This window comes from Betta splendens, chromosome 2 (assembly GCF_900634795.4).
Source record: "Betta splendens chromosome 2, fBetSpl5.4, whole genome shotgun sequence".
NCBI classification, from domain to species: Eukaryota; Metazoa; Chordata; class Actinopteri; order Anabantiformes; family Osphronemidae; genus Betta; species Betta splendens.
Window position 1 is genome coordinate 12,764,252 of NC_040882.2, and position 12,415 is coordinate 12,776,666.

Sequence of the window (12,415 nt, forward strand, 5' to 3'; positions counted from 1 at the left end):
GTTCTGAACCAATGCCATACAAAATGTGGATGATTTGTTTCATTCACTTTGGAGACGGCATCATGAAGTAATGAATCCAGAAGATGGGGTTCAACATCTGGTCGGTCTTCACCGATAAATACAGGTCACTCTCACTCTGATCTTGTTCTTTGGGCTCAAAGTCCAGGAACATGAGGAACATCCAGGTTATTTTGACAGTATGTCTGGAACGTTTTTGGACTCTTTGCCAACAGGCAACTATAGTGCAGCATCTAGTTCCCCTAACAGCTCCATGACTAGGGATTACGTTTTGCTCTATCTCTCGCTCTGTGAACACACAGCATTGTGCTTAAAAGGGGACAAAAACTAAATCAGATCTTAGTGTAAACACACTCACATAATGACAGAGCTAACCTGAGGAGGACGTGTGGTCCTTTTAACGCCCTCGCTGCTAATAACATGTTCTGAAAACTGAGTAGAGGCAGACTGGTACCGAGGAGTTGGCGATGATGAAAGGATGCAATAGGAAGAGCAGGGGTAGAAAGTGCAGCCACAGCCACTCGTCCAGAGGGAAGTATAGAAACAAAGAGGAAGATTGTGCTGAATAGATGAAGAACAACAGAGCTGATCCTACAGTAGCTGGATGGTAATTCTAGGAAGACTCACACACGGCAGCTTACAGTACGACTAATGCACAGTGCAGCCCCATGCACACATCAATCCATTCTGTTACTGGCAACAACCAGGCTTAGAGGGAAGTCTACTCTAAAAGTTCACATTATAGGAGGCCGGTGCGCTAGATCACAGGTCTGCAGGGTTTAATTTAATATCATATTTTAAATGACACAGCTGGACACAGTAACACCAGTGATGCAACGTTACCTCCAGCACTTTGCCTGTGATGTACTTCTTGCAGCTCTCACACTGGATGCCAAACATGGCGTGGTAGTCCATCTCACAGTAAGGGATCCCGTCCCTGACAGGACAGCAGGAAGAGACGGTGGATTAGATTAGACGCAGCGTAGGGTGCCAGAATCCTCCAAACATTAAAAACAGATGATACACATACAGAAAGAAGTCCTCCTTCACAAGGTTATCACAAGTCAAACATGACCTAATGCTTGATGCTTATGATGATATCGCACTAAACCCTAAGAAGCAGGATGACACTGAACTTATTTTTGACATCAGACAAGCTAACGTTTAGCATCACACCAAAAGTGACTGACTGACTTACTTGCTGATGTACTCAGCATTGAGCACTTTGTTGCAGACTTTACATTTGAAGCAGCCCAGATGCCAGTGTTTGTCCAGCGCGACGAGAGACTGTTCATTCTTAAACTCCTTCCCACAGCCACAGCAATCTGCACACAGAGGCAGGACAGGGCCACAAAGGTAAACGAGAGCATGCGAAGGGAAGATAAAAGTTCAGCTAAGTCTGAAAAGACAAGAACAGGAAGTGTGACAAATCACTTTCCAGTTCACTTTTGGCACGACTCTACGCTAAGACGTAAACAGGGCACTGACTGTGGACGGCTTGAATGGGTGCAGGACTGTTGGCAGGGAGAGGCTGGGTGCACTTTTGGCAGATACACTCCTTCCCATTAAATGTCACTCGGTCGCCGGCTGGAAAAGGCTGTCTGCGAATAGAACAGATGAAAAATCATGTAAGGCTCTCGCTTAAACCTTTATTGTTCTATATTAAAACATTACATAGGGCTCAGGTGATCAATGAGCATAACGTTGAGATCACCATTACAGAATGATGACCAAAATCCTCCCACACCTGAGGCTTTTTATCTAATCTGACGACCAGCAGCTGTCAGGGAGGATCCTGATCTCATCAGCAGGGAGAAGGGTTTGTTAGACATTTTAGGAACAGTGCAGATTATACAGTATAAACACTGGCCTGTGAAACACAGTTAAGGTCTGACATTCACCAGTTGCTCAATAAAAATCCTCCACCAAAGCTACTTGAGGTGTGAACACACACTGGAGTGTGTGGCTCAAACACCTGCGTTGACCATCTCTAGACAGAACTGTAGAAACAACAACCATTTTATTTCCTGATTTAGATGTTGATGTTTTTACTATAAACTGTAAAAACAAACGGCTCCAGAAATAAACCTTAGGGTACGCCTTTATTTTAATTAGTTTGAAAAGCAAACTTTTTTTTTTTACTTGATGGACAGAAATTTTGATTACAACTTACTTTCACTATTCGTTTTTAACTATTATTTATTGAAGTTTGGATGTGTGTTAGCAATGATTAATGTACAATGAAGTGCAGCTAAACTATTTGAGATGAATATCAGACAGTGCTTCTAGGATGTGTTGAAATCTATTACTTGATTAACTGTTTATTCACTGATGGACAAAATCCCTTTTAATATGAATGTCATGATGTGGCTTAGGGTAATAATGAAGACATGAAGGCGATGTTAATGTCTGCTGGCTGAGTGCGCTGCTCTGACACAGCTGCTGTCAGAGACGATTCCTTGGCGGAGCAGGGCCTGTCTGGCTGCCACGTGCAGTTTCCTGCAGCTCAGAAATGTGATATTAGAGCTCTTGTCACACTGTCACAGCTACTGAAGGAGAAACACATCCAGACAGACTGGAGGCGGTGGAGATTATAGGTTACTCACATATAAACACTCAAAAAGTTTACTTTTTAGGGCTGAAGTGTTGATCTTTCTGTTTCGAAATTTCTATGAATCTGGCTCCCTGTTCTAATCTGTGTATACTGTAATTTACATGAATTCTTGTCCTATTATATTTTGGCATATATAAATGTTTCAGGTTTCAGTTTGTTCCTTTTATTATTTCAGATTTAACTTATAGTAAATAATTTTGTTTGTTTTGTTAAAAAAGTTAAACATACGTCTGCATAAAACTCTTAAAAATCTTTTTAATATCTGTATTCCTTTAGAAAGGTTATTTAAAATGAAAAAACACAGAATATATAACTTGTCACAAACCCAAAAAGAAACAAAAACAAAGAAACCAAAACAAAGACACAAACACAGCACTGTGATGAAATATTGACGATAATACAGTGCTGCTGTCCCCTCAGAGCCGAGCCTCATCTCCAGCTATTCCCACTCTCACAGCTCTATTTTTATATTTCTCACAATAAGCCTGTGTGTTTCACCACAAAAGCCATATTTGTTATAAGAGGAGGCCAGAAGGTTGATGATCACATTACAAACCTCAAATGCCACATTGGAACATTCCTACCTCACATTCAGCACTGGGATCACCGAGGTCTGAGAGGACCCCCACACACACACACACACACACACACACACACACACACACACACACACACACACACACACACACACACACACACACACACACACACACACACACACACTTAGCAAGGGGACCCTTAACACTAGCTGGGTATTGGCTAAGTGTCCACACACTTAAAATTCCTCAATGAGGGACGCTTCCATTACCTTTTAAGACAACAACAATCACGCACACGCACATATGTCTCTATAGGCAGTAATAACATGCACATGGCTGGAAACAGGTGACACATGTCACAATACAGTATGTGACCTGGTATAGTTTTAGATTGTCTAGTGTTTTTGTTTAGTGAGTTCTTTAAGATTCCACAGGGAATCGCACACATTTGCATTTGAATGGTGTACGACCCTCAGGCTGATTCACGACTTCCCCGGTTCTTACTTGCAGGAGGCGCAGACGAAGCAGCGAGGGTGGTAGGTTTTGCCCAGGGCTGACACCACTTCCCCCTCAATGAAGTCCTGGCAGCTGAAGCAGCGGGTGCCGTACATCCGCTGGTAGTCCAGAGTACAGATGTATTCACCTTGACGCACGAAGAAGCCTCCCTGGGCCAGTTCACAGCCACAAACTGGGGGTCAGGCACAGGTTGGAGAACATGGGACAGAGAAAGAAAAGAATGACAGAAGGATGGAACAAGGGGCAGGAAACAGAGGCCAAAAAAGTCAGATTTTTTCAGAACAAATGAATGTGTCTTATCTCTAATAAATTGTATCTTTGTTAAGGTTGAAGTCACAGTTCTGCAGCCTTGGGTTCTCGACCCGAGCTGATTTAGTGTCAGTCTGGGGCCAGTCTTCCTGGCCCAGAGCTGCTTGTGTGACTCTTAAACACAAAGAACTGGCTTGAAGTTTGGCTCCAACAGTAATATGTGTTTTTGTTTTTAAAAGTTGAGAGAGAAACAGAGAACGGAAATGGGACGGACGTGAAAACCTATACAATTCACATACCTGACTAAGCTGAGACACAGCCACATCCTCATGTACAGTAAAGTAACCATTAAGTCACTTCTGTGCTACACACTTCAGACATCATTTCTATGATGCATAAATAATGTCTTAGTCTACAACCGAGGGCATGATCATTATTTTTCTGGTGTATAGGCTTCAGTTGATCTGCTACAGCAGAAGCAGGTCACTTATGTGTGTGTGTGTGTGTGTGTGTGTGTGTGTGTGTGTGTGTGTGTGTGTGTGTGTGTGTGTGTGTGTGTGTGTGTGTGTGTGTGTGTGTGTGTGTGTGTGTGTGTGTAAAGACAGCGTTGCGTATGTTTAACAATGCCTGACAGGAACTCCAAATTACGGTCTCATCAGGACACAATGATTACACACAGTAACCATGGCAACGGCATGACATCACAGGGCCGCCACACCCTGAGGGGAGACCTCGCTCCATTTTTCCACTCCTTTGCCAAAAACAGTCCCCCTCCCTCCGCTTCCCTTCATTCTTTCTCTCTAGTAAAAACAACAGCAAAGACAAGCGATGTGATGTTGCACAGTGCTCCGCCAGCGTTTAGGCGCTTGCGGGGACGTGTGACGGCGTCGGGTTTGGGACTTTGGCGGCATGTGGGTGGGATCCCTCACATAACACAGGACACACGTGTCTGCAGGAGCGTGAGAATGAAGGAAACACGCGCCGTGCGCTGCACATGGAGTCGCCCACGCAGCACAGACCGGGCCGCAGCGAGCTGGACGCTAATAACAGCGTGGTGCCTTCAGGGACACCCTGAAAGCCCTGCGCGCTCCCTGAAAGACCGTGGTCTATTCGTAGCACAGGTGGCAGAGTTTTAATTAGATTCACCCGATTCACACTTGAGTCACTCACATTTGGGAGATTTCGTTTGTGAAGTTTCCAACAGTTACTTTCAGTTTTTTCTGCTTCACGCACCTCAATAGGCTTCCTGAGCTGTGAGCCACAGCCACAGTGGGCTGTTAGTGAGAGCTCCATTCACAGATGACGTCCTTCTGTGTCATCAATATATGCTCAATTACAGGGAATTTTATTGTGAGGGAAAACATCCAAAGACGCACCTAATGCGATGTCTACACTCTGTGCTACACTAACGCTTCACATTTTCCTGCAAGTTACATAACAATGCAATTTTCCCACCCTTGTTTCCCTTGTAAAAACTTTGACCGATACAGTACAGTATGCCGCACCATTTCGCTCCTTTTATCAAGCCTGCCCAGGGATTATGGGATGCCAATAAAACACACACAACAATACGAGCAGGAATGTTTTCTCAGGAAGTGGGCGACATACTTTCCAGCGGCTGCTGCCGGCTCCCTTACGTCCAGTTCAGACGTCTGGCAGCCTGAATGAATGAGATAATACTCCGGCTGAAAGAGTAAACACCAGCAGAGTGGACAGTGGAGCGGATGGATGGATGAATGAGCTACACCCAGAAACCTTGTATCGCAAAATAAAAATAATGGTTCAATAACAAATTAGTGACAGATGTTATTTTCAAAAACCTGGAACATGGAGCTATGATGAGAGGTACAGTGATCTACAATGTGATCCTTTTTCTTGTTGAAGTTAAAAGCTGTCTTGTGATACTGTATCAGTACATAACAGAACCAGAGCAGCCATTAGCCAAAGGGTGAAATACCAGCGAATCAGCCTCTTCTGTTTTCTGGCAGAGACTCAGGTGGAGTCCTGCAGGAGAGAAGCCAGTCAGATGGGTTTGTGCTGTTATGCACATATATACTGTACAGCTGTACAGAGAGGTTCAAAGTGTCTGGAAGTTGTTTGCCTGCCACTTTTAGCACTTTTTTAGCTTTACAGTAGTTTGTCATTAAAAATTTCCATCCACGCATGTCTCTGCAGACATGAAAAGGAAATATTTTTGGGCAAATATTTACTTGGTTACTGTACAGTAACTAGAATGGTTTTAGATGACTTGACAGGGACTTGTATTGGTTACTTACAGTACAGTACACTGCTAAACGCGCCTCAAACGCAGATCAGGAAATGTCTGAGTGCATCATACGAGTGAGTAGAAGACAGATTTTCACTCTGTCTGTCTTTTATTCATTACTAATGGACTTTCAATGTCTTCATCCCTTTGCTGTAGCTTCCATTTCTTCCAACCATCATTTGACTAATCCCTCATTTACTGTATGTGGGACAGTGAGGGGTTAAAGAAAGGAGCCAGAAGTGAAAGTCTGTAAATTGCATGTGTGTGGACTGGACTAAACAGAAACAATATTTTTATAACCAGATCTGGGTTTTACTGAATTGTTGTATTTGTGTCTTCTGTGCTTTGTTTCTCTTTCTTCACTAGCAACAGCTACAGTAGCTACTCCCTCCCTATGTCCTACTTTACTATATGACGAAATACGTTAGTTAGACCTTGTAATGATTCATATCACATCTGATTGCTGACCTGCTGATCACAGCACTCGGGGTCTGATAATGTCTCAGGAGGATTTGCAATGTGGGAGCTTATTCTTAAAGGTTCTGGGAGTACGCCACTGCAGACTTGGTCACTGACAATGTTACTATGACTATGAGTTTGGTCAGGTATTCGATTCTTGAAAAAACAGGATGTCAAATGCCTCTGCTGTTTCAAACCATACATCAAATCAAAAATCCATTTGCCATTTGCCAAAGTAAAATCCACCACTAATCCAGTTCTATCTGAAATGACGTTGAAACAGCAATTTCATCATGCTGAAACCATTTCCTCTCCATGACAACGGAGGGTGTGTATGTGTGTGTCCTCCCTGCACCGGGGCCTCAGCAGATGAGGTCGTTTATCAGCTTATTAGGCTTTTTCTTCCAAGTGTGTGGCCTTGCAACTGCAGCATGTTAATACCATCACAAACGCCTGATGGGCATGAAGGTGGCATCAGTGACAACGTGCGAGGAGATACATGCATCACTGTAAAGTAGTAGCAGTAGTAAATAAAGCAGCGCTAACAGCAGCCCAGTGCTTCTCTAGAAGCCAGAGTGAAGCATGAAAACTAGAGAGGATTAGGATCATGATTAAAACACTCTCCAAGGATGAAAGGCAGAAGACTTCACAGCAAAGCGATTGTCCCATCCACTGCGAAGCCACTTACATAATACGATTGTACTTTGAGTGTTGTTGGATCTGTTTCCTCTGCTCTGGAGGATCTCAAAGTTTATTCTGACTTTCCTACACAGAGCACAGTTGTTCACGCTTGAAAGGACGTGCAACACATTTGCAGAGTTGCGGTCAATAAATAAAACATGTTGTTTGTTTAAGCTGTGTACGAACAAAGTCTGGAGAGACAACAGTAATGGAGACCGTGGCATGGACACGGCGTCAGTGATGTAGAAGTGTTTGTGAGAGCTGCACGCGTCTGCAACACGAGTGGAAACTGAAAAGCTACATTAGCATTGCAGCGTTGTCCATGTTTACCACTGGTTTATTTATCAGATTTTTAATTAAAGTCGCACCCATTAATATTTAAAACTGCACCAATGAACACGAATGCTTAATCAACTGAATAAATGCAATGCAGAATATTTAATTTTAGTGATACAACCAAAAAATGATATGGCTTTAATGTGATTTTACTATTTTCACCTCAAAGCGTCCAATTAGCATTGTTTCACAGTTGTTAGTGCTTTAAAGGCGGCTTGTTATCACCACAATGACTTACTGGGCATCTAAAGCTGACAGGTGTTAGCTAAATTGTATGTTTTAGAAAAATACCACCTTCCAGATTAGTTTTTTGGCCACTTTCTCTCAACGCAGCTCATTTGGTTGTGTTTTCAGTATTTGACATAAATTTTGTTAATTGATAACGTATTGGTCACTCGTACAATTCGGCACTGTCTTTGTGCCTGCGTGTAATCTACCAGCTCCAGCCTCACGCTGAAGAAAGCATACGGCACTAATCATATGAATTCAATTTGCATATCATGTAAAACTGATGTAATTTGGCTTAATCCAGTAAAGCAGCCAAGAGCGCAGTCAGGAGAATTACAAGAAAGAGACCACTGTGAGGAGGCCTGTCCAGTGTGTGTGTGTGTGTGTGTGTGTGTGTGTGTGTGTGTGTGTGTGTGTGTGTGTGTGTGTGTGTGTGTGTACGTGAAAACAAATCTTTTCACCACACACAACACGCTGTCATACATCATACATTGTGTGTGTGCTGTGCCCTCACACGTGTGTGACCTTGACTCCACCTTGTGTTTCACAATGTCTGTCAGTGTGCAAGTTGTGTGCGTGTGTGCACGAACACGGCTAAATATACACGTGCAATCTTTCTGCTATGAATGCGTGACCTTGAACGAAGCTCTTGTTTTACAATAGCACACCATTCATGTGCATGCGTGTGAGAATGGGCGTTATCCTTCAGCAGCCAGTGACCTTCACTCAGTATTCCAGATTCAGCGTGCTGGCATTAATTAGCCAATGGGACCCAACGCGTGGCTCCACAGATAAATTGCAAACAGGCATCTAATGAGGCAAGAGGAAGGGGATAAGTCACAAAGTTGCACTGAAGCTCACACAACTGTTGCTGACTTCATTTGAGATCAACTGACTCGAACGTGAATACGCAATTTCACATTTCACTGCGAAACGTTTCCTTTAAACACTTTAATTTCTTCCAGGATGTACAGATGTGCAAGTTGAGTCTCAGCACGTACGAGTTGTGTTGCCAACAGTAAACCTCACCCAGCTGCAGAGCGCTACCATGTGAAAGCCAAAGGATATGATTGACACATGATGCCACAAGCTTCACATTCCTTATGCTCCGAATAACATGAACTATATGTAAAGACGGCCTTACAAGCCTTTCATGTGTTTACACGGGCGAACGAATCCTTCTACCCAACACACATGTGTGGATGAGGTCAGCACCAGTGATGAACTCACGCGTTCTGGTCAGTCTGCTTCCAAGAAGGAGACGGTCCAACAGCCAACACCCTATTAGGAACATCACAACCATCTGCTATTGTAACACCACCGAACGGGACCTGAACGTGTGGCCGAGCTGCGTCCATTTACAGAGACGCCTTCTAGGAAGAAGCCGCGTCAAGCTGGGTGGTTGTGAGGAACAGTGCAAACCGTAAATCTGTCCAGACCTCAAAGTTGCGGCGTAACACAGGGTCGTTGAAAAGATCAGGACAAAGGTAACAATAGTAACTCAAGGTCCACTGGTTCTGTTCTGCGTTGTTTCAACCATGTCACATTGTTTTCATCTGGTGAATTATGATACTGGAGATGTTTAAATGGTAAATGGTCCTAACTTATATAGTGCATTTAACCACCCTTCTGGGATCCAACATGCTTTACACTACTTCTCATTCACCCATTCACTCTCACACTCACACACTGATGCCAGCAGCTTCCATACACCAGCGCTGGCTAGAAACACCAGCAGCAAGCTGGGGTTCAGTGTCTTGCCCAAGGACACCTTGACATATCGAACACCTCAATTAAACTATACCACCAGTGTGAACATTCAATAGATATAGATATATATGCTGATCTGGTTTTAATACCATGCACGTAAACGTATTTAAATTGGAGGATTTGCAGATTACAGTCTTCATGCAGTTTGGTTTTGCTGACCTGTCAATCATTTTTCAGCTACCTGCAGTACTTGCGGTACTACATGTAGACCCTGTAGCTTGGCTAGTTCACTTGGCAGAACATCTCAGGGTTTCAGGCTCTACATTCAGGGATTTCAATAATTCTTGAATCCTGATGGTTTAGGTTTTGCTGCCTTTCCCTTTTACATTTGCCATTATCAAGCAGGAAGCTTGTACAGTGTTAAAGAAAAGCGACTGCTTTTTAGAGAAAAGCCTTAAAAGCCTGGTGTGTGTGTGAGAGAGCTGAATAGAGTGCGTCTGACATTGCACAAGTCCTTCCACTCTACGTTTATCAGCCGACACTAAGGTGTGGCTGCATATTTTCACATTGGAGTATTCTCTGCTGCGTTCGAATGTTATGTGGATGATGTGAGAAGCAAAACCAGATCAGTCTGAGTCGCTCTATCTGCTGCTGTTCACTAGTCACGGTGTCTCTGTGTCGGCTTAAAGGCGGCCGAGACGCAGACATAACAGGACACACTCAGAGACAGGCACAGCTGGTACTGGACCTAAATAAAACACACTTCCTCACTGTTGACAACAGCTACCGTGAAAACACCAATTAGTGCTCATCAAGTGCGCCGACGTTCAAAGATGTGGGGGGGGGGGTCGCTTCAGTTTGTTTGAAGACAACTGGACAAACTCCATGCGCTGAGTCCAGAGCAGCTGCTTTATGGACCCTGACAACGTTGATGGATCAATGTGAGCTTGTTTACACCTTCACCTTTTTAATATCATTCTTTATTCTGTAGCATAAATGAGTTTATTAAATGAGTTAATTAAGTCACAGTAATTTAGCTCTTTAACACAAAGTGGAAACAAGTGCATTTATTTGTGTGGTCATTAATAAAATTTTCAGATCAGCTGTCGATTATGCTAAATGATCTTTTGCCCCTCCAATGTTTGACACTGACCTGAGTTGTGCTCATTCCTGTTCATACTTAGATTTAGTGACTTGTTTACCTGCACCTCTGACCTCTGATCTTTGCATGCTGGCTAATACCCATACATGCATTGGAGTGTGTTTCCGCTTTAGGAAAAGACATTTTACGGAGCTAAAAGTGTAAAATGGGAGCTCTATGTTAAACCTGGCTGCTGACACCATGTCTATGCTTTTCCTTTGAGGTTCCCTTCAGACGTGCAGCTCCAGGAACATGATCCGCTCTCACTGCGAGACGGTTTGTTTGATCTCCATCCCAGACTTTCAGATTCCTTTGTCAGTCCACATCTGGATGTTTTCAGGCCTCCACCCAAGCCTGGCTATGCAGAGACAATCAGTTGGTTTAATAAAACAAATGAGTTGAAAATGCAGCTCTGCGTGAGCAGGTGTTTCTGTGTGAACCGGGTGGAACCAGCAGCACAGCTCTGTGATTGTGACTTTACATCACTCCACAAAAGCCTGGCACTGAATTAGCAAGCGCCACGCATCCTAATGAAGCCTAATCACTAATAATAAAAACAAGCTCTCTACGCCTTTAATCACAGCCTCCAGTAAAAAGGAAATAATCACTTCAAGCATTACTGTTTGATGAACCCGAGGTGTGTAATCATCACAATCTGCTCATTTTTCTAAAGTCAGTCCAACGCATAATAACAATAATGTTGTAGATAAGCTAAATCAGCTGTAACGTAGGAGCGGCATGAAGCTGTAGCTCAGAGGAGCTTATTCAGCGCAGGTCTGTGTCACCGTGTCTTACTTAGATACTTACTGTGCTGCTGCACAGTCAGCATAATGTTTCTAGGTCAACGCTGCTCCCGGGGCATGTCCCATGTTCAACATGCTTTTATGTACGGCATGTATATTTAGTAATGCTGTTGAGCCAAACACACCAGGCTGGTAAAGCTTTTCCCACTAAGCCTCGAATGTTGAGAAGCTCCAACTACAGAAATACTTCAGCATCCATGCATCATCTGAGCAGCTTCTCCTAACGGTCACAGGAAATATTCCACCGTGAATGTGTGTTCTTGAATGCAATAGTAGCTCAAGAAATAAAAGGGCTCTAAGCTCAATACACTTCTATTTTCCTGAGCTTGTTACCCACAGTTACTGTACATTTAAAAATGCTCTAAGAGGGGCAATTAAGTTCCAAAATATTCATTTAAACAGCTTACAAAAAAGTGAAGGCCCTGTTATAGTGAATGAGTACACTACTAACTACTGTGGATGGACTTGCTATGATTGACAGGAGCATCACAACATACTCCTGCGAGGCTGTGTTGGTTCAGACTGGCCAGACTGAGTCCACAACAAATTACAACCCTGGGTTCTTTTATGGTTGTGATGGACCTCATTCCCAGGCCTTCAGCATTAACTCAGAGAGCTTTTACTGTTAGAAATAACAAAGCCAGCTCTATGAAAGTCAGGTCCAGACTGCAATATGTATGTGTGTATTTATAATAAAATCAGCGGTTGGCGTACTTCCACGCCGTTCTCTGCTCCTAGATGTAAGAATGATGGAGGGTGAGGACCAGAGGTGGGGTCTACAGACAGGGAGTCTCCTGGGCAGAGGACGAGCACAGGCGCTGGTTGCCTAGCAACCAGATCGCGTGTTGACATCAA

General features: G+C 43.6%; 2 protein-coding genes across 21 annotated transcripts in view; one reads left to right on the forward strand and one right to left on the reverse strand.

The window, feature by feature from the left end:
- Positions 1-12,415, forward strand: part of LOC129603091 (uncharacterized) — a 506,300-nt gene that overhangs the window by 360,164 nt on the left and 133,721 nt on the right. The gene's annotated exons all lie outside the window — the stretch shown is intronic.
- Positions 1-12,415, reverse strand: part of ablim2 (actin binding LIM protein family, member 2) — a 55,236-nt gene that overhangs the window by 26,734 nt on the left and 16,087 nt on the right. For all 20 annotated transcript variants that reach the window (XM_055502720.1, XM_055502717.1, XM_055502724.1 and 17 more), the window contains exons 3-6: positions 3,676-3,859; positions 1,507-1,619; positions 1,217-1,343; positions 862-955 (exon numbers count right to left, since the gene is read on the reverse strand). In XM_055502720.1, the coding sequence (XP_055358695.1) occupies positions 862-955; positions 1,217-1,343; positions 1,507-1,619; positions 3,676-3,859 (518 nt within the window). The remainder of the gene's footprint in view (positions 1-861; positions 956-1,216; positions 1,344-1,506; positions 1,620-3,675; positions 3,860-12,415) is intronic.